This window comes from Tursiops truncatus, chromosome 9 (genome assembly GCF_011762595.2).
Source record: "Tursiops truncatus isolate mTurTru1 chromosome 9, mTurTru1.mat.Y, whole genome shotgun sequence".
Lineage (NCBI taxonomy): Eukaryota > Metazoa > Chordata > Mammalia > Artiodactyla > Delphinidae > Tursiops > Tursiops truncatus.
Genome location: NC_047042.1, coordinates 14628435 through 14648445, shown reverse-complemented (window position 1 = coordinate 14648445; position 20011 = coordinate 14628435). Strand labels below are relative to the sequence as shown.

At 40.8% G+C, this 20011-nt stretch overlaps 1 protein-coding gene across 13 annotated transcripts in view; it reads left to right on the top strand.

Moving 5' to 3' along the window:
- Nucleotides 1-20011, top strand: part of STARD3NL (STARD3 N-terminal like) — a 65548-nt gene that overhangs the window by 39376 nt on the left and 6161 nt on the right. For 3 of the 13 annotated variants that reach the window (XM_073809542.1, XM_073809549.1, XM_019940649.3), the window contains exons 7-12: nucleotides 2611-2706; nucleotides 9131-9206; nucleotides 10434-14784; nucleotides 15271-15532; nucleotides 16805-16933; nucleotides 19338-19515. In XM_073809542.1, the coding sequence (XP_073665643.1) occupies nucleotides 2611-2706; nucleotides 9131-9189 (155 nt within the window). In that variant the 3' untranslated portion in view covers nucleotides 9190-9206; nucleotides 10434-14784; nucleotides 15271-15532; nucleotides 16805-16933; nucleotides 19338-19515. The remainder of the gene's footprint in view (nucleotides 1-2610; nucleotides 2707-9130; nucleotides 9207-10433; nucleotides 14785-15270; nucleotides 15533-16804; nucleotides 16934-19337; nucleotides 19516-20011) is intronic. The other 10 variants (XM_019940650.3, XM_073809550.1, XM_073809548.1 and 7 more) reach the window with 8 other exon arrangements.

Here is a 20011-nt window from a genome sequence, read left to right as displayed (position 1 = left end):
CTAATTTATCCCTCCCCCCACCTTTCCCCTTTGGTAACTATACGTTCGTTTTCTAAGTCTGTGAGTCTGTGTCCCTTTTGTAAATAAGTTTATTTGTATCATTTTTAGATTCCACATATAAATGGTATCATGATATTGGTCTTTCTCTGTCTGACTTACTTCACTTAGTATGATAATCTCTATGTCCATCCATGTTGCTGCAAATGGCATTATTTCATTCTTTTTTATGGCTGAGTAGTATTCCATTGTATATATGTACCACATTTTCCTTATCCATTCCTCTGTCCATGGACATTTAGGTTGATTCCACGTCTTGGTTATTGTAAATAGTGCTGCAGTGAACATTGGGGTGTGTGTATCTTTTTGAATTACGGTTTTCTCAGGAGTGGAATTGCTGGATCATATGATAGCTTTATTTTTAGTTTTTTAAGTGTACTCCATACTGCTCTCCATAGCGGCTGGAACAATTTACATTCCCACCAACAGTGTAGGAGGGTTCAGAGATCTGGCTTTGCATGGAGCTCTGGGTGCAGTTAGGCAGATTGCATGTCTCCACCCTGCAGGGCTGCAGGAGACATCGAGGGAAGGGTTGGAGGAAAAGACAGGGACAGGGTGTGGCTCCTCACTCCAGCTCTTAGGCCAGGTTTTCCCGGAAGGAAGTGTGAACACTGGTGGAAAAGACATGCCAGCAGCAACAACAGCCAACACCTCCTTCTCCTCGGACAGGTTGACCTTTTCTCCCTGTCGATAATAGCCGGAGGACACGAAGCATTTTGTGCCGAGATAGCAGTTCTACATAGAAGTCCTCAATTTTCCAGAGCCTCCCATTGCCGTCCATCCCACAGGTGGTGCCTTTGAATGGGCCACAGTGTGAATAACAGCTGAGTGCCTACAGGGGGGTGGTTCGATGGGTTGCTGATGGAGATGGAGAGGAGGGAGTTAGCCAGCTGGAAATGTTCACCCATCTCAGGCTTTCCAGTCCTCTTCTGAGGAGCAGAGTGAGCGCTGACGTTATGTAGTCATGAGTCCTGTCAAAGCTGTTATCATCTCCCTGTGTGGCTTCGAGCATCACTGAATATTCTCTAGGGAATCCAAATGATTGACTGAACTTTAGGATGAACTATGGGGCTGGAATTCTCCTCTGCATGATGGCCTTAGTGAAAGCCTGTACATCCCACCTGCCCTCTTAGAGGTGATATAATCAAAGTTCAATGCAGAGACCCGGGCAGTTTCAAGACATGCTGTTTTTATGCTCTGTCACTCATCTGGCTGGATTTGCCCTGCCTAATAGGAAAAAAAAAATTCTTGTGTCTTATAGAAAGTTAAGCATGATTGTAACCTCAAGATACAGCAGAAGGGAAGATAACCTTGCAAGTGGTTTTATTTTTCAAAAGCTCATATACAAAGAAGAAATCTAGAAGAAAAAAATTATAATTTCAAGTGTAGATTTTAAAACACATTAATCAGACCAAGATCCGTCTTCTATTCTGCGCCCTCTGTTCCTTTATGAAAATGTATTGTGAAAAGGGGACAAATAAAGCTAACGGAAGCCACTTTTTAAAAAGTTGTAAATAGAGGACTTTCCTGGTGGTCCGGTGGCTAGCACTCTGCGTGTCCACTGCAGGGGGCACAGGTTCGATCCCTGGTTGGGGAACTAAGATCCCCCTGCCGCATGGCACAGCCAAAAATAAAAAATAAAAAGTTGTATATAAACATCAAACTGAACTTTCTTGAAAGCCTTATCAACTGTTAATGTGACTGAGGCTTGCATGCCTATGTGATTAAACCAAATTCAAAGTAACTAATAAAGCAGAACATATAATTAATGAAAAACTTGAACACAGCATTTATTTTCACTGTAGCATGTATTACATGCATACCTGGCACCAGCTGTTTGGCCCGATGCTTCCTCTAGCTTTATCCCGGTGCTAACTCTGCTTCAGCCGGAAGAACTCATTGTCGACGGCCTCTCTCATCATGGGCTAGTGCTTTGATGCTTTACGTCTGCCATTTCTCTAACGAGACACAGACGTAAAGCATGACCAGGTTTTTTGTTTGGCTTTGTGCTTTGGTTTTGATGTTGTTGATTTCTATAGGGAAGTAGGTATTTCCAAAGGGAAAGATGCTATAAATACAGAGCCAAAGAATCCCATGAGTGGGCTTCCCTGGTGGCGCAGTGGTTGAGAGTCCACCTGCCGATGCAGGGGACACGGGTTCGTGCCCTGGTCCAGGAAGATCCCACATGCCGCAGAGCGGCTGGGCCCATAAGCCATGGCCGCTGAGCCAGCATGTCCGGAGCCTGTGCTCCGCAACGAGAGAGGCCACGACAGTGAGAGGCCCACATAACGCAAAAAAAAAAAAAAAAAAAAAAAAGAATCCCATGAGTAACATGAAGCATTTTTTTTTAACTAGTTGAAACCTGTCCTTATTGTACCGGTTCATAGTTTATTACTAACACTTTGTTTTTGGTTGAAAGATTTTCAGAGTACCCTTCCTGCTAAGAGTTTTTTTTTAAATGTAATAGTAACAGCATTTTATTGTGATTAACCTGGCCACTAAGCTACCAGAACACTGACATCATTCCCAGTATCTGAATTTCTTCTCTTCCAGGACTCCTAATAGTTCAGGATGCCTCGGAGAGGGCAGCACTGATACCTGGTGGTCTTTCTGATGGTCAGTTTTATTCTCCTCCTGAATCCGAAGCAGGTACAAAATTTGATTATCATTTGCGTCTCTGTCCATCATTCAGAACTTGGTCCCCCTCTCCCCCTCACTACCCCCTCTACTTCTCAATATGCTTAGCAAACATTTAACATACTGGGCATTTAGATTGTGAATATAACTAAGACGTGGTCTTGATGTGCGACCCGTGATGAGATGCAGAGATGTGAAAATAAACGTGGTAGAGGGCCTTAGACCTGATGTGTGGCCGGGGGGAGGGTCTCTATGCTCTGTTATCTGTCATGCCCTAACTGACCTTCCTCCACAATCCCCCATGTCTGAAAGTAGCAGCACTGCCTACCCAGTTGCCCAAGTCAGAAACCAGAGCCTCACTGGGGACTCTGCCCCTTACCTGTGGCTCCCGGCCCATCGTTCACCACGCCGTTTTGATCCTCTTTGTTTCTGCCTCCTTGATTTCATTTAAATTGCACACTTATCGTATCTGTAGCCTCAGTTCAGCATTTCTCATTTCCTTTTTTTTTGGCTGCGCCGTGCGGCATGTAGGATCTTAGCTCCCTGACCAGGGCTGAAACTCGCGCCCCCTCCATTGGAAGCACGGAGTCTTAACCACTAGACCGCCAGGGAAGTCCCCAGCATTTCTCATCTCAGTTTCTGCAACAGCCCCCTCCTCAGTTGCCTTCTCCCAACCAGCCACTAGAATTCCATGTTAAATAGAACAGTTGCATTGTTCTAAAGGTTCTTCATAACCACTCTGTGAGGTAAAAGTCTCATTATCCCTGTTTCAGAAATGAGCAAGTTGAGACACAGAGAAGTGAGGTAGTTTGTCCAGTATCACACAAAGAGTAAGAAGGTGGAGGATTTGAACCCCAGCTCCAGGGCTAGAGTCCCTGATCATAGCTAATATACAGCCTCTCAGTATTAATGAATATGCAAAATTGATCACGTTATTTCCTTGCTCGAAAGCCTTCGGCGATGCAAAGGATTAAGAAAGTCATTGGATCCTTAGGCTGACAGAAAGCACCTCTGTGTCCACCCTTACTCAGTGATCCAAGCTCTCTTCTCATGCTCCTTGTGTGCTGTTCTTAGCTTTCTGAAAATACACTAAAACCCTCAAGCCATCTTGCTTGTTCTATCCTTGACATTACCCTCTGCAGTCCTAGTTGCCACTCACACGCGCAGAAGGCTTCTCCCCACTCCCACCCTCCCCCTGGCTCCCAGCAGTCCTAGGTAGAGGGTCTTTTGTCTCGGTTCTCTAAGATCTCTCCCACAACCCTGTCATCCTGGGTTGACTGCACTGTCTTTGGCAGTGACTTGGCCTGTTTCTATTACTGGGATATAAACTTGGGTTAGAGACTACATTGTTTTATTCCCCACATTACATTTAGTAAATATTTTAAACACACACACACACACACACACACACACACACACACACACACACGCACACTAGAGTAAAAACAGACTCCAGGCAGAAAGAGCCACGTGAATATCAAAGGCACAACAATGGGACATAGGATATTAGGGGAACTCGAAGTAACTTGATATTCTGGACTGTTGGTGTTAGATTTAAAAGCAATATAAAATACAAAATCATAGAGTTAGATGAAATAAAGATATGAATTAGCAGAAAAGCTATTTCTCAGCCAGCAGAAACTAGAATAAGTATTAAACTTTCATTACCTCATTATAAGGATGATTTCCTTGAGATTTTTGTATGTCACAGGAATCATTCTTTCAAAAAACAAGTTTGCATTACAGTTCATGCTTTTGTATAACTTTTTTTCTAAGACTAATAAAATTTCTCAGCCCCAGTGTATTTTTTTAATTAGAAGTTCAGAACAACAGGATAAAAATGTGAGGAATACCTCAGGCATTTTTCATCCAGCAAGCCGTTGGCTTCCTTCTTTGACTTTTACCACCACCTAGTGGCAGTTGGAAGCATTACCATTTCATTGAATTATGAAGCTAAACAAAAACAACCCTGTCAGCGTTCCACTGGGTGGCTGCATTGTATAAGACAAAGCCCAGATTAGTAGTGGGCAGAGGAGTGTTCAAAGTGACTTACTTTATTGTATTATATTTTCATTGTCTGAATGTTCAATTCAGGAAAGAATTAAGATTGAAAACTATTATTGGAATTAATGTGCCTAGAAAAGAAGGTTTTATTTTAAAATAAAGCTTTCTTATGAGGTCAGCAGACAAATATTAAATAGTCTTCTAGCAGCAGAAGTTATAAGCTTTTTGCCCTTAAACAGTGCTAATTGGTCCCTATCAATAAGAGGGTGTCTGAGGCCTGCCTTGCCTTTTCTTGTCTTTCTCTAGCACCTAATATAGTGCCTGGCACATAGTAAACTTAGAACTGTTGAAGGAATGAATGAAGAGAGAAAGAAAGAAATTGGAGGCACCAGAAATTTAAATGTTAGCATTTTTCCTTGTAAAGGAATGGCTTGAATTTTAGAATCACAGAGCTTTGGAAAATTAGCACATTTTAGTGGATGTACTTTTAAAGGATATAAAGGTGGTTTGTTTTACAGATTTGCTTGTTGGTTTAACCATATCCTGTTTGCCTGTGTATTAAATGGAAAGAATGAGGGAGCAGAGTCCTTTCTCGGATGATTGGGTTGAGGTTGTTATGTGCTCAGACAATTTAAATGAACCAGTTGTGATGCTGGAGAAAAGGTAATTTGTCACCTCTTGAATCATTGAAAGACTGACTTAAAATGAAGAATAGCTCATTGCATACTATCATCTGTGCTAAACAAATGTAGATGAAGGCATTGAAATTTTTGTGTGTGTGTGTGCCTTCTAAAATGGGTGTGGCCACACCGCACAAGGATCTGTGGGCAAGGATGTTCAGTGCAGTATTGTTTATAAAGTAAAGCAGAGCAAAATGAAACCCAAGCCTGGGAACACCTAAAAAAGGCAAAACATTTAAATAACTTATGGTACATCCTTATCATAAATCCTATGAGGCTGTTAAAAGGAGGCTGAGGTTTATAAACTAATATGAAAAGATGTCCACTATATATTAAGTAAAAAAAGGCAACTTGCAGAAGAGTATATACACTATGAGTCTATTTGTGTTAAACATGTGTATATATATATACACTGTAAAATGTAGTTTTATTAGTACATTTGAAAAAAAATTAGTAAAATAAACTGCCTGAGGTCTAAAAAAGTAAATAAATAACTCATTAAAATAAAATGGAATTTAACATTTAAATACAATACTAGTTTACCTTTATAAATTATGGGCCATTTTTGTACGTTAGATAAGTTTTCTGGAGTTTTTGAAACATCTTTTTTTTTTTGAATTTTATTTATTTTTTCGTACAGCAGCAGGTCCTTATTAGTCATCAGTTTTATACACATCGTTGTATACATGTCAATCCCAAGCTCCCAATTCATCCCACCACCAGCTCACCCCCCCGCCGCTTCCCCCCCTTGGTGCCCATACATTTGTTCTCTACATCTGTGTCTCAATTTCTGCCCTGCAAACCGGTTCATCTGTACCATTTTTCTAGGTTCCACATGTATGCGTTAATATACGATGTTTGTTTTTCTCTTTCTGACTTACTTCACTCTGTATGACAGTCTCTAGATGCATCCACGTCTCTACAAATGAGCCAATTTCGTTCCTTTATGGCTGAGTAAGGCACTGAAATTTAAATTTGATGCCATGCATGCTGGTGTGGGCTAAGTCTGTGAAATTATGTCCCCTACGGTGTGTGGCTGTGTCTTTTCAGTTGTAGTTGTTGTTTTTAATTCTTTTATTTTTAAGCCTGGCTTCCTAGGGGTCACCCCTGTGTCTACATAGCTTAGTGGTAGCCAATGATTAGACAGCCTTTGTGGTCAGTCACCTTGATTAAGACTTTCATCCTCGGCCAAAGGGGTATTTGTATGTATTGGATAGCACATTCAAATTTCAGGTCTTTTTGAGTCTTCTTCAAAAAGCTTTTTGAGTCTTCTTTTGCTGAATATTTTCACACCTCCTCTGCATATGCTCACAGCCTCGTGGTTTTTAGGCTATAGCGTGGGTTCTCTTGGGTTTCCGTTGTGTATGCACACAGCTTCAGCCAGACATATGCGTGCTGCAGTCGTGACCATCACCTCAAACCAGCAGAGGCTCTGGCCCCTGTGCTCACATACCACTAAGTCTGTCATTTCACCATTGCATCACTTCTCACCCCAGATTAAATGAGCTCCTTCAACCATGTAAGTTTGCTGGCAGTCCTCACGGCCTGCCGTACTCTGGAAGGACCCTCATGCCGTGGAGCTGGGTGATGGGAGGTGGGGGAAGAATGGGGGCAGCTGAAGGAAAGAGCAACATGGTTGTTCCCGCAATTCTGCAATTTTTCAAGCGCTTCTCACATAGTTGTAAGCCTTTGGTCGTTTCCCCAGCACTGAACTTGCTGTCTGGTTCATCTAGTCCAGTTTTAGAGTTGCTTTTCAAGGAGAAGATTTGTTGAACTCCTTATTCGACAATAGCCAGAACACCTTGCTAGCATTTGCTTTTAAATTACGGAAAGCATGTGCATTATTATGTTTTAATTTAAAGTTTGGCTTTATTTAGGACTCGCAAATAGTTCCAAGCCACGTCAGCTCATTGTGGCTTGAGTGCCGTTACCCTGACAGGTGGAAAGTGAGCCCGGAAACAGGAAGGCTCGGTATGACCACTTTCCTTAGACTCCTTTCAAAGTGACATGGCAGTTAAACCGCTCCAGTGTCTCTAAGATTTCCAGAAGTTTAATAAGCCGGGAAGTGAAGCCTCCCAACCACTACCTCTTTATGTATTTGTTTTACCACAGACTTAACCTGAACGACATGACATTTATGAGGTTGAGGTGTGGGACTCAAAACTTTTCTTAAGATTCTCAGGCATTCATTCTTCTGTACCAGATTTGTTCTTGGCTATAATCCAGGCAGACGTTCTCGAAGAAAAAAGTGCCCTTTTAAAAAACTTTTTATTGGGGTATAGTTGATTTACAATGTTGTGTTAGTTTCAGGTGTACAGCAAAGTGAATCAGTTATACACATACATAGATCCACTCTTTTTTGGATTCTTTTCCCATATTGGTCATTACAGAGTATTGAGTAGAGTTCCCTGTGCTATACAGTAGGTCCTTATTAGTTATCTATTTTATATATAGTAGTAGTGTAGATGTCCATCCCGATCTCCCGATTCATCCCTCTGCCCCCACTTTCCCTCCGGTGAAAGTGCCCTTTTTGAAGTGTATTATCTGCTAAGAGTAAAGCAACAGTGGGGCTGGCTGCTTTTGCAGGTGAGTAGGTAACATCCTAACCTGTTCCCTTGGTCTCCTCACCACTCTCTTTAGTTCCCTTCCCTGAGTATGATAGGAATGCGTAATTGTTATAAAAATGTGTGGAAAGAACAAAAATGAAAGATCACGCTCCTTCAAACTATTCAGCAGCATTAGTGTTGACAGTTCAGCTTGTTTCCTTCTACTTTTGTGTAATTTACATAATTGTTGGCTGTACTGTCTGTGTTATTTATACCCTGTTTTAAAAATTATAAAGTCACTTTAAGTTTATTGTAGAAATTTTGGAATATCCAGAAATGTACATAAGTCCCCTGGTCATTTATTTCTAGTCTTACTGATTTGTACAAGTATATCAAGTTTTTAAAATTTTTATCAAATCTGATCTTACACTATATTTCTCGTTACATATTTGCTTTTACTTTATAGCATATGCATTTCCCATGTTGTTATATACTGTATAGACACAGTTTTTAAGTGGATGGAAGATATTTCATGGAAATATAATAATTACTTAACTTTTCTTCTACTCTCAGACATTAGATTTTTCTTCTCATTTTTAGAGGGAAAGTCTTCATAATGGAAAAAAAATGTTATTTCCTCAGGGAGATATCCTAAGGATATCATCCCAGAGTGGAATGACTGGGTCACATTCAAGAATAATAGAAGGCTCACGCAACATTGACCCAGAATGGTTGCAACCGTGGTCGCTGGCAACAGCGCACAGTGGTGACATCAGCTTTGCCTGTACATTGGAATCCCTCACTGCTCTCTCACTCACTGAATACAGCTATTTTTTCAAAATACGTAGATTAAATTATTAATACCCAAAGATACTTGCACTTGAAAAACAGGTAAGCTTTTCAGCAAAGAAGCACAAGAGGAGGAGCAGTGCATAATAGTTCTTGGTCCCTATGAATATTTTTAGAACCTACGTGAAATCCATTTTGACAGATCGGTGCTTGCGATAGGTCCTATTTGAAAGGTTTTCCTCCTACAAGATATAAAGTAAAACTATTTTACAGTTTTGTTAACTTGAATCTCTTGTGGTTTAAACATATGTATCCCTCGTTTAAAATTTTATGCTCTTAGATTATAATTTTCAAGAAATCATTTGTTACTGTAATCGAATGCAGTACTTTTTCTCCTTCCCCTTCCCTACCATCTAGGATCTGAAAATGAAGCTGAAGAAAAGCAGGACAGTGAAAAACCACTTTTAGAACTATGAGTAAGACTTTTATTAAAGTAAGTCTTCGAAAAGGAAACTGTAATAATGAAGTGGTTAAGTACGGAGCCTTTCTTTGAGTAGATTCAAAGTAAAATTCAAAGAATATGTGTGTGACTATACATTATATTTCTCCTAAGTACATGAATTTGTCAGGCACATTTTATGATGTAAAATCTCTTAACCTTTTCTAGGTATAAATTTGCGAAGGATGAGAAATACCTCAGAGTCCCAAATTTCTAAATAAGGATGACTTAGTTCCTTTTTGTTTATGTAGCCAGAATGTCTCCGTGTCAGACTTTGTTTAATTACAAAGCCTAACTTCTGAGGGCGGCGAGGGCAGCAGTCCTGGGAGGCTGGTACTGTCATTGTCTCCACTTACACGGAGGCGGGTGAGACTGAGGGTGAGTGACTGGTCCAAGGTCGCACAGCTGGCAGGGGCAGAGCCGGGACTCAGGCGTTCCGTGTGGTACCAGGATCTCCTCTGGTCCCGCACCGGATGGACGTCTCTGGAGGGTTCTGGAGCTTCTGAGATGACACATGTGGTCCAGTCACAGCAGTCGGGCCCGATGTACCTCCAGGTCAGGGCACGTTGTTCATTCCCTTCAAATCATCAAAGGAAACATTTCAACCTCAGAAATACGAGCAAATAAACATACAGGCAATTGTAGAAGCAGCAACCCTGCTTAATTATTTAACCACAGAAGGGAAAAGAGAGTAGATCTTAAAAGTTCCCATCACAAGAAAAAAAAATAATCCGTAACTATGTATAGCGAGGGATGTTAATAGACTTACTGTGATGATTTCACAATGTATACAAATATAGAATCGTTAGGTGGTATAACTTAAACTAATAAAATGTTATATGTCAATTATATCTCAACTTAAAAAAATAATGAAATAAAATGTAAAATTTTATTTATAAGAAATAAAAGGCAGCCAGAGGCGGCCAGAGTCGCAGCAAACGGAGGCCCCGCCCTGCATCAGTGGTACCCAGCACGCTCCGGCCCCTTTTTCTACAACAGTCTTCAGACGTAGGACAAAAATATGAGCATGTGAATAAGGACGTCCTTTTCTGAAATGCTTTAAAATAACTTCTTGGGTGGCCTCACGCGTGGTCTTTCAAGTGTCTGTAACACAGCCTATCTTTAGTATGTAGACTGTGTTGTAAATACATAGAGCAAAACGGAGCATTTTGCCTTTTTACACTACCTCTCAAATATTTCTGTGTTCTCTCTTTTTCTAAGTGTGAAAAACCTTCACTGAACGTCACCAGAGGGAAAAAAACACTGAAACTGGGGGTCTCCCTTTTGAAGGTTGAAATGGTGACATCCACTGCTGACGTTACTGAACGGCTAATAACGAATTTATTGATTGTAATACCTCACAGACATGGTACCATCTCCACATACATTTAATCACCTGCCTGTGGCTGGTAAGATAATGTCATGATCCATCCTGTATTCAGTGAGACTTGAGTCTGACCTGTCAAAGAATAGTTGCAGAAAGTCTTGTGCTGTGTTCCTGATCAAAAGACTTCTTAATATATTGGAATAACACTTTTTTAGTATGCAGAATATCTTTTTATTTTGACTTGCAGAATGGAATTTTTTTGTTTCATGTCTTGGATTTCTTTTGTCTTTCTTTTTTAACTCCCTACATTTCCCTTGTGTTTTTTTAACTCATGCACATGCACTATTTGTACAATTTTAAAAGGTAATAAAATCCAACATATCAAAATGATCGGTTTTATTTTTCCTGTTTTGCATTATGTATTTGGCCTAAAGTGTTGGAATTACAAAAGGGGAACATGAGGGATTGTGAATACATATATAAGTCACCAGAAATAGAATTGTTCTCTCAGAAGTATGATCTAAAATAGTCTGATTACTCTTCTTTGAACCCACTCTATGAAATCATTTTCCCTTGTGTTTAGCTAGTTTGAATTAAAATGAGCTCAATTATATTGTGAGCTATTTTTGTTAAACAGGAATATTCAACGCAATGCTTCATGGGAAGGCAGCATGTCTATCAGTTTTCTTTCATTATTCATTGTGTCATTCAAGAAATACTCAACTGTGTATGATGGAAATGGTGCTGGTTTGGATGGAAACTGACCATTTATGCAGATCAAATCAACTCCATCCATGCTTGGTCTAAGAATGGGCCACAGGACTGAAGTGCAGCTGGAAGCTCCCTGGGAGGCTGGGGCCTAACCAGGGGGAGCTTCTTCCATGGAGAAAGGGGGAGGGAGAGCTCAGGGTCTGGCTTTGGACTAAAGCCTCAAGAATTCAGTGGTGTCATCACAACGAGAACATCCTGTCTCGGGAGTGGACCCCCATCTACACCATGACCACTGATGTGACCTGTGTGCCTTTAAGCTGAGAAGGAGCTCTCCCCAACACACTGGGTTGGACCCGTAGGATGTGGCCAGTCCTCCTAGGTGAGCAAGGGCCCCCCAGATGTTGGCTCTCAGAGCAGAGACCAGGAAGAATGAAGGATGTGACTTGAATGTGCTGTAAGGTCAGACTGGGAGAGCTAAAGCGTTGAGCTCAGCCACAGAGCCGTGCTTCCCTCTGGGACTGGACGGATGGAGTCCAGGGCTTGGACCCCTGCTGGGTGGGGTGGAGGTGGGACACCTGCTCTCCATGCTCACGTTGCTGAGCAGCCCTTGGCTCATTCACCCATCACACTCTTATCTGATGTTAGTGCTTCTATTGAGCCTTGCTCAGGATGACTCTGAAGTCATTTTGTCCCATTCGGGGAACTTATGTGACTCAGTATATGACACTCAATTGCATGGGCGAGATCAGGGCTTCCATATCTCTGTTCTTGTGAGGGAAAAAGCACATCACATCTGTCCATGCGGCTGGGTTTAGGGGATCGAGTCTTGTGTCACCCTGTGTACACTGAGAAAATGAAACCAAGAAGTACCAGCCTCGGTAAATCACAGATCATGGAAGAGCATGGGTGGTTGGTGGAATGTCAGGGATTATCTTAGTGCTGCAAGGAGTCCTGTCTGCTCTTTCCTCCAGAACAGAGTCCTGAGCGTGGACAGAGAAGCAGCATCTGAATATTCTGGGTGTAAGTTTCCCAACTCACACAGGAGCTAATTGGAGGAACTGCATACAGGAATAATGGGGAACCCTAAGCCACAGTATGTTTGATAGCAATTACGTGCCCGTGTAGAGGGATGTTTTCTTTCCATTAGCTGTGACTCTTTGAAAGTGAGCAAAGTTGGTTGTGGTTTAACTGTTCTTATTTCCTTGTGACACCCCATCTACCCCTTGCACAGTCCCAACCAGCAGGGGCCGGTTTGACTTTGAGCATTTTCCACGAATCAACCACATTCGACAGAGCACATGAACAAAAGAAGCCTGAGAACCAGCTACACCAGCGCCCTCCTGCCACTCACGCTGTCACCCTCACCACCACCGCCTTCCCGTCTCTGCACCTCCCAGGGCAGCCCAGGGCGAGTTGGGAAAGGAAGTTGCTGAGAAGTTGGAAACCACAGGAGGCACTGCCCAGCAGGGCCCTGGCGGTGAAATCAGCTGCACAAAACTTTCAGAGATTTGCCATTTTTCCATCTTGCCTTTCTATGCTTTCCCAACGTAGAAATAGTTTCCAAACTCCAAGAGGAGGGCCAGGTACTTGGGCTAAAGAGATCTGCTCAAATATCTAATTTAGATAGTCTCAACCAAGGAAACTATCTAAATTAGATTTCATCTTTCTTGTATCTGGTTGCTCTTGTTTTGTTTCCAAATGGGAACCTCTATTTGGTTTTCAAAAGAACTAGTTTCACGGAAGCTGAAGTGAATTGTAAACACAGAAACAAACAAAAAAACAGCTTCCCAATTTTAAAGGAGACAGTGTTTTAATTCTAATGCATAAAAAGGATTTTTACTTTAAAAGGATCAGAGAAAATAGAAAAATACACAATCACTTATTTTTTCACCCACCTACCATGCAGTGAACATTTTGTTTTGTGTGTGCCTGTAGAAATACACAGATACACATATAAATGAGCATCGTACTTGCTACTATTACCACTCAATAGAAAAAAGTGATCAAAGGACTGAACAAATATTGCGCAGGAAAGGAAATACGAATAGACTTCATATAAAGAGATGCTTATCCTCACTCACAGAAAGAGAAAAACAAAACCACAATGAGATAGATGAGATACTGTTTCTCACCTGTCAGATCAGCAGAATCCTGACCTTTGACTGCACTCTCCCAGCATTCACCTACATTGTGGTACAGATGCAGGATGGTGCTGTGTCCATAAAAGGCAAGTTGGCCATAGCTGTCAAAATGACCGATATGCACGGTCAAAATGACATAAAACACTATTATAATTTCAGCATCTTTTGTAATAGCAAAAGAGTGGAAATAAGCCAATGACATATCACGGGGGCACTGATTTTTGTAAAGTATTGTAATTCACCAGTGAAATATCACACAGCTCTCCATGTGTCCCCAGAGACTGACATGAAAAGAGCTCTAGGTGGTATAAGTGAGAAGAGAGGTGCAGAAGAATGTATATTGTTCACTACCTTTGTGTATGAAGCCGGAAATTAGAATATGTATACACGCATATACATATATGTTTCATTTATTTATTTATTTTGTATGTTCATTTGAATTTGCTAAATAAAAACTGGAAGTGTGCAGAGGAAAGAGAAGTGTGACCTGTAAGAGGTAGGGACGTAGATACAGTGGTTGAAGCAAGGTTTCTTAATGCAATTTCTAGAGTGTTTTTGATTGATTTGGAACCATGTGGTGGTATAATCTAACAATTTTACTGGAGTTTGCTAGGCATATTAGTTTTTCAACCACACTTCCTGACTAATTCTCCATTTCTTTAAATAATGTACATTTTTTTGGAAGATGCATAGTAGTCTGTCATATGATGTCCTTTAGTTTATTTCTGTAGTTTCTAATTGGGCATTTGGGTTACTTTGGGCTGCTGTAAGTGGTGCTACATTCGATGGACATCTGGGCACATAAATCTCAGTACATACATTTTGTTTCCTTAGGAAATTGATGCGTGGACGGTAAGATCACTTTCCAGGTGAAGCACGTTGTACACTTGTGTAATGGGCTCTGCGACGACTCCTTGCTGCCTGAGATCTGAGCTGGTAGTACTGGGACTGTTTCAGTCACTTGCTGCCTCAACCCGGCTGCACATTAGAATTACTGAAGGGGGCTCTTTAAAGTCTGATGCCTGGGCTGTTATGAAGTCTGGGCCTCAGTGATTCTTCCTTTCCTCCCTCCCTCCCTCCCTCTGTCACCCCCCCTCCCTCCTTCCCTTCCTCTCTTCCTTCCATTTATTTTGAGTTATAATTAACATTCCATGGGTTCCCAAGAAGACAGCAACTGTTATAATGGATAAAGCAGTAGGGCTTAAGTCATGCAGACCTGGCCCATGCAAACTATGGCGCTGCTCTGTATTAACTTGGGGTATATTTCTTAGTTTCTCTGGGGCCTGGTGTTCTCATCAGTGAAATGAGTGTCATACCTGATATGTGTTTTAGTGAGAGCATCGAACGTGAAGCAAGCAAACTGCCCAGCAGAATTCCTGATGCTCACTAAGTGGTAGGTACTTGCTATGATTCAAAGAAAACAAAAGAAAGCAAACATACAAAATTAGCCTCAGAGACCATGCACTTACCCAGACTAGTTTTCATGGCTAACAGAAATGTTGAATTTCTAGCTTTTTGGCTGAATTATACCAGCTTGGTGTATGTAGTATTTCTAGTTATCTCTTTTTACTCAGAATTTCTAATTGACAATTATATATGACTTTGAATAAATAAAGTGGGAAATCCTGTATTACTTAATCATGGCCTGCTAGATTGACAGGAAGCCTTCAAAAACTGAAGTCTATGAGGGAAAGAATTCCAAAACAGTAAAGAGAATTCATAATGGGAAAAACTTTGAGAATTGCTGCCTTGAAGTTTCCCTTTTGTATACTTGAGAAGTGTATGATGTACTCTAGTTCTATAAAAACAACTGACATATGAGAGTTCTAATGTGGAATTGTATCCATCTTTGCCTAACTTTTCCATTTCGCACCTGCAGATGCAGCCTGCTGTCGTGGTATATATTTTATCCAACCAAGTGTCATGGACTTTAGTCACAGAGGTTCTATCAGTGGTTGGCAAGTCAGTGTATAAAAGTCTTCCCGGCATGAAAAATTTGGGGGCAGGTTGGCCTCTGACCCTTTAATTGCACGCACAGCCTAGGAGCAAGGAGAGGAAACGTGGACAAGGAAGGAAATTTTCCTGTTTTAACCGAAAGTAAATGTAACCTGTTTCTATAATAGCAGCAACTAATGTAGAAGGTAAGAGCAGAGCTCCAGTAGCCAGGCTGCTTGGGTTCAAATCCCACGTCTGTTTCTTATTAGCTGTTTTCACTCTAGGGACCCTCCTTAACCCTTTCTGCCTCAGTTTCTCCATCTATAGAACAGCGATAACTGCACGTGTCTTGTGAGAGTTAAATAAGTTAACAGGCACTTAGACCAGTACCAGAAAGCCTTTGCTATTATTACTTCATTGGGTTATTAATCATTGAATTTGTACATTGCCATAGAAATCTGAAGTGACTTAATTTGAACACTTTCTTCTAAAGATGGGTAAACTTAGTCAACGTGACATGGTCAAGGAGAAATGACACAGCTGGTTATAACAGACCGGGAAGTGGAGGCTCTAACGATGGGATGTGAGGTAGAACCTCTGGTCCAGGGTTCCTCCCCCAATACCACATTGTAGCCATGCTGTAGTGGAAAAGGACTGGACCAAAACGATGTATGCCTTCCTCCCACCTCAGAAATGCTCCTGGACATATAAGAGGCTTCCACAGGGAGATTCTGAGGATCTCAGGGCCCGTTGAGTTTAGGGGAGGAGCTGTGGTGTCAGGATGCTCAGAGCACCATCCAGTGTCCTGCTCTGCCTGAGAATCTCAGTCCAATTCATTACACCCCCCAAAAGAGCAGTTACAAATCTAGACACACTCACAGAGTAAGGCAGGATTTCCATGACGTGGACAATAAAGTGAACAGCTATGGTGATTCCAGAGTACGTACATGAGGAGAAGACAGGTGCACCCACAAGTCCTTTAGAACATTCTCACCGACTCCTTGAAGGATGTCTTTAGTCAAGAAGCAGTGCGTGTTTCATTTTGCTGTGGCTTGTTCTATTTTTGTTTTTCCCAGTAGAAAGTGAGTCAAGGACAAGCCATAAGATCCTAGGAAACAAAATATGATCTCTGAGTTCAGAGAGCCCTGGCTGTAACTGACTATTACTTAACAAAATAGTGACCAGGAGCAGAATACTTAATCTCTCCAATCTGTAAACTGTGGCTATAACTGTACCCTCCCCCAAGGGCTCTTAGACAATGAATGGGATTCCTGGGGAATTGTTAAAACCGAGTCCCTGATCCATCCACACCCACCCTGTCTGCAGGGAAATGAGATTAGAGATGATCCTCGGTGTGTCTGCGTGTGTATGTGTGGAATCTGCTGTTTTTACAGTAGAGCTACTGACAGTAGATGCTAATGTTGTCAAGGATGTGCATGGACCAAACATTATTAACTCGTCTAATCCTCGCGCTCCAGGAGACAGGGCGCTGTAACTTCATGACACACAGGAGGAAATGACAGCACAGAGTTCAGATCGCTGCCTGAGATCACACAGAAATGTACCAATAAAGACCCAGGGCTCTGTCACTTGAATTCATCAACCAGGTCAGAAAAAAAATTCCTCCTCCAACTCCAGTCAATACTTATTAGTAAAAGAACGTAGGATGGCTTTGTAGTTAAGTATTATTTTCAAAGCAATGAATTGTCTGGCTCTACATTAAGAATTTAATTACACTCTACCTCTGTACTTGTAAGAGTTGCCAGATTTCTCTTGGCAAACCAGCAACCACATTAGCACTTAACCTTTTCTTAAAGGAAAGGAAATGTACTTAGAAGTGACTAGGATTCCAAAATGTTAGTTAGAATCAGCAGGGAATTAAATTTGTATGTGCTCTTTATGTGACAACCTACTGCTGAATGGCTGAAGAGCTGAATCAGCTTGCTACCCACTGGTAGCTTTTAGAAGTTTCTCTCTTTAGGGCTTTTCCACCGTGAATCACTAGAGAAAGCCCCTGTTCTGTTGCCCCAGTATTGTGACAGGAGAAAGCCCCTCGGAAGCATCAGGAGGCATAAAACAAGAAAGTTGTGCATGGTGTGAGATAAGGATACGATTTCATTTTGTTTTCCTTATGGGTAACCAGTTGCCTCAGCAGCATTCAGTGAATAATTGATCCTTTCCCCACTGATTTCCTCCATTGCCATCCCTGTTTTGTGTAGGACTTTATATGAATTGGTCTCCGTTCTCTTCACCTTTTTCTCCCTGTTTATCCTTGTCCCATACCACTCTGTCTAAATTATGTAGTTCTATAATAAATCTTGATACATTGAAGGGCCATTCACCACCCCACCCACACTTACCTTATTTATATTCTCCAGGACTCTTGGCTATTTTGGGCCCCTTTCTCTTCCATATAAAATTTAGAAACAGCTTGTAAAATTCCACAAAATACGTTTTGTGTTTTCATTGGACGTGTACAGGATCCGCAGATAATTTTGGAGAGATCTGACATCTTAAAAACATTAAATATGCCCTTCCCAAAACATGGTATTTCTTTACTTATTTCATTCTTCTTTAATGTCTTTCACTAAAATTTTATAATATTCTTTAAAAGGTTCCACATTAAATTTAGACTTAATTCTAGATTTTGTAGATAGGTGAAAGACTTAGGTAGATAGAGAGATGATAGATAGATACATAGATAGATGCTAGTTAGATAGATATAAAGAATTACTATGTCACCTTTTTGAATTTCATTTTCTATTTTCTGCAAATATGTGTAAATGCAAATTACTTCTATATATCAATTTGATATCCAACATCTTTATTATGTTCTTATTAATTCTAATCATTTCCTATTGTTTATTTTGGAATTTCTTGTAAACAGTCATATGATCTATGGATAGTGAATTGTGATAGATTTGGTTCTTCCTTTCCAACTTTTATGTCATTTATTTACTTTTCTTCTGTTATAATACTTGCCCAGCTGATTTTGCTTAGTATTTGCCTAGTAGATCTTTTTTCTTTTTTTTTTTTTTTTTTTTTTTTTTGCGGTACGTGGGCCCCTCACCGCTGTGGCCTCTCCTGCTGCGGAGCACAGGCTCTGGACACACAGGCCCAGCGGCCACGGCCCACGGGGGCCACGGCGCAGGCCCACGCAGGCCCACGCAGGGGGCCCACGGCGGCCACGGCCCACGGCCCACGGCCACGAACCCACGTCCCCTGCACTGGCAGGCAGACTCCCAACCACTGCGCCAGCAGGGAAGCCCTGCCTACTAGATCTTTTTCCACCCAAATGCCTTTACATTTTGATTGTGTCATATACAAGCAATATATTGTTGGATTCTGTTTTTTATATAATCTATTATTTTTGAAATGCTTACTGAGTTATTTGGATTCATTACTACTAGGTTATTTTGTGATTTATGTTTTCTCTTTCCTCTCTGTTTTCTTACCTTTTTTATTAATAATTTTCCCCATTCTATTTTTCTCCTCTCTTGCTTTTTCTCTTTAGTGGTTGCCCTAAAGAGCTTCAATAAGGGAATTTAACTCAACACAATGTAAAGTTAAATCAATATAAAAACAAGGCCTTAGAACAGATCATTTCTCTCTTGATTATAATTGAGATATTATTTTCCTTTATATAGTAATTGTTTATTTAGATTAACACTCATGCCATATTTTTGGCTTATAATTTCTTGCATCTCAGGGGCCTCCATTCGAGATCATTTTTTCCTTCTTTTTTTTTTTTTGAAATACTTATCTTACAAATTCCTTAATCTATAAGTTAATATATTTTCCTTTGTCCTGGAGAGGTAGGCTTAGAGGATAATGAATTTTAAGTTGACAGCAGTTCTCTCACAGAAAGTTGACGCTATTGTTTAATTGTCTTCTGTTTTACATTGCTGCTGTCGAGAGGTCAGGTTTTAATCTGATTTTTGCCATTTGTAAGCAATTTCTCTCTTTCCTCTGGCTGCTTTTAAAATCATGTTTTTGTCTTTGGTCCTACAGTTTTACAGCAACTTGGCTAAGTATACCTTGCTTTTTATTTATCCCATTTGAGTTTGATTAGACTTCCTGAAACTGAGGATTCATGCCATACAACAATTCTGGAAAATACTTAGCCATTATCTCTTTAAATATTGTCTTTCCTCCATTCTTCGTGTTCTTTTCTTCCAGAAGTCCATTTGTAAGTATGTCAGATATTTTCTTTCTTTACTCCTTTTTTTCTAATCATATAGATATACATATTTATATATTTTCTACATGTTATATGTGAGGTATATCTATCTATCTGTGTGTGCATGTAATTTATTCATTTTTAGATTCTAGCTTATAAATTTTTTCTACAATGCATGACTTGTTTAACAATTAAGTTTCCAGTTTACTGTATTTTTCAATTGAGTTTAGTTGAAAATTTTGTCCGATCATTTTGATAGTCTCTTGCTCTTGTTCTTATTCTTTAATTATATTTATAACAGCCTCTCTTATTTATTAAAAAAAAAAAGACCCAGGGTTCAAACTCAGGCCCTCTGGGGTCAGAATCTGTGTGCTTCACCCCCCACCCAGTGCCCCTCTGGTGTCGCTGCAGTTCTCATGGGGTTAATGTGAGGGTCAGGAGTCAGTGCCTGTGAGACACTAGTACAGATCTGAGCACACACGGTGCAGGTCACGCTGGCTGTTAT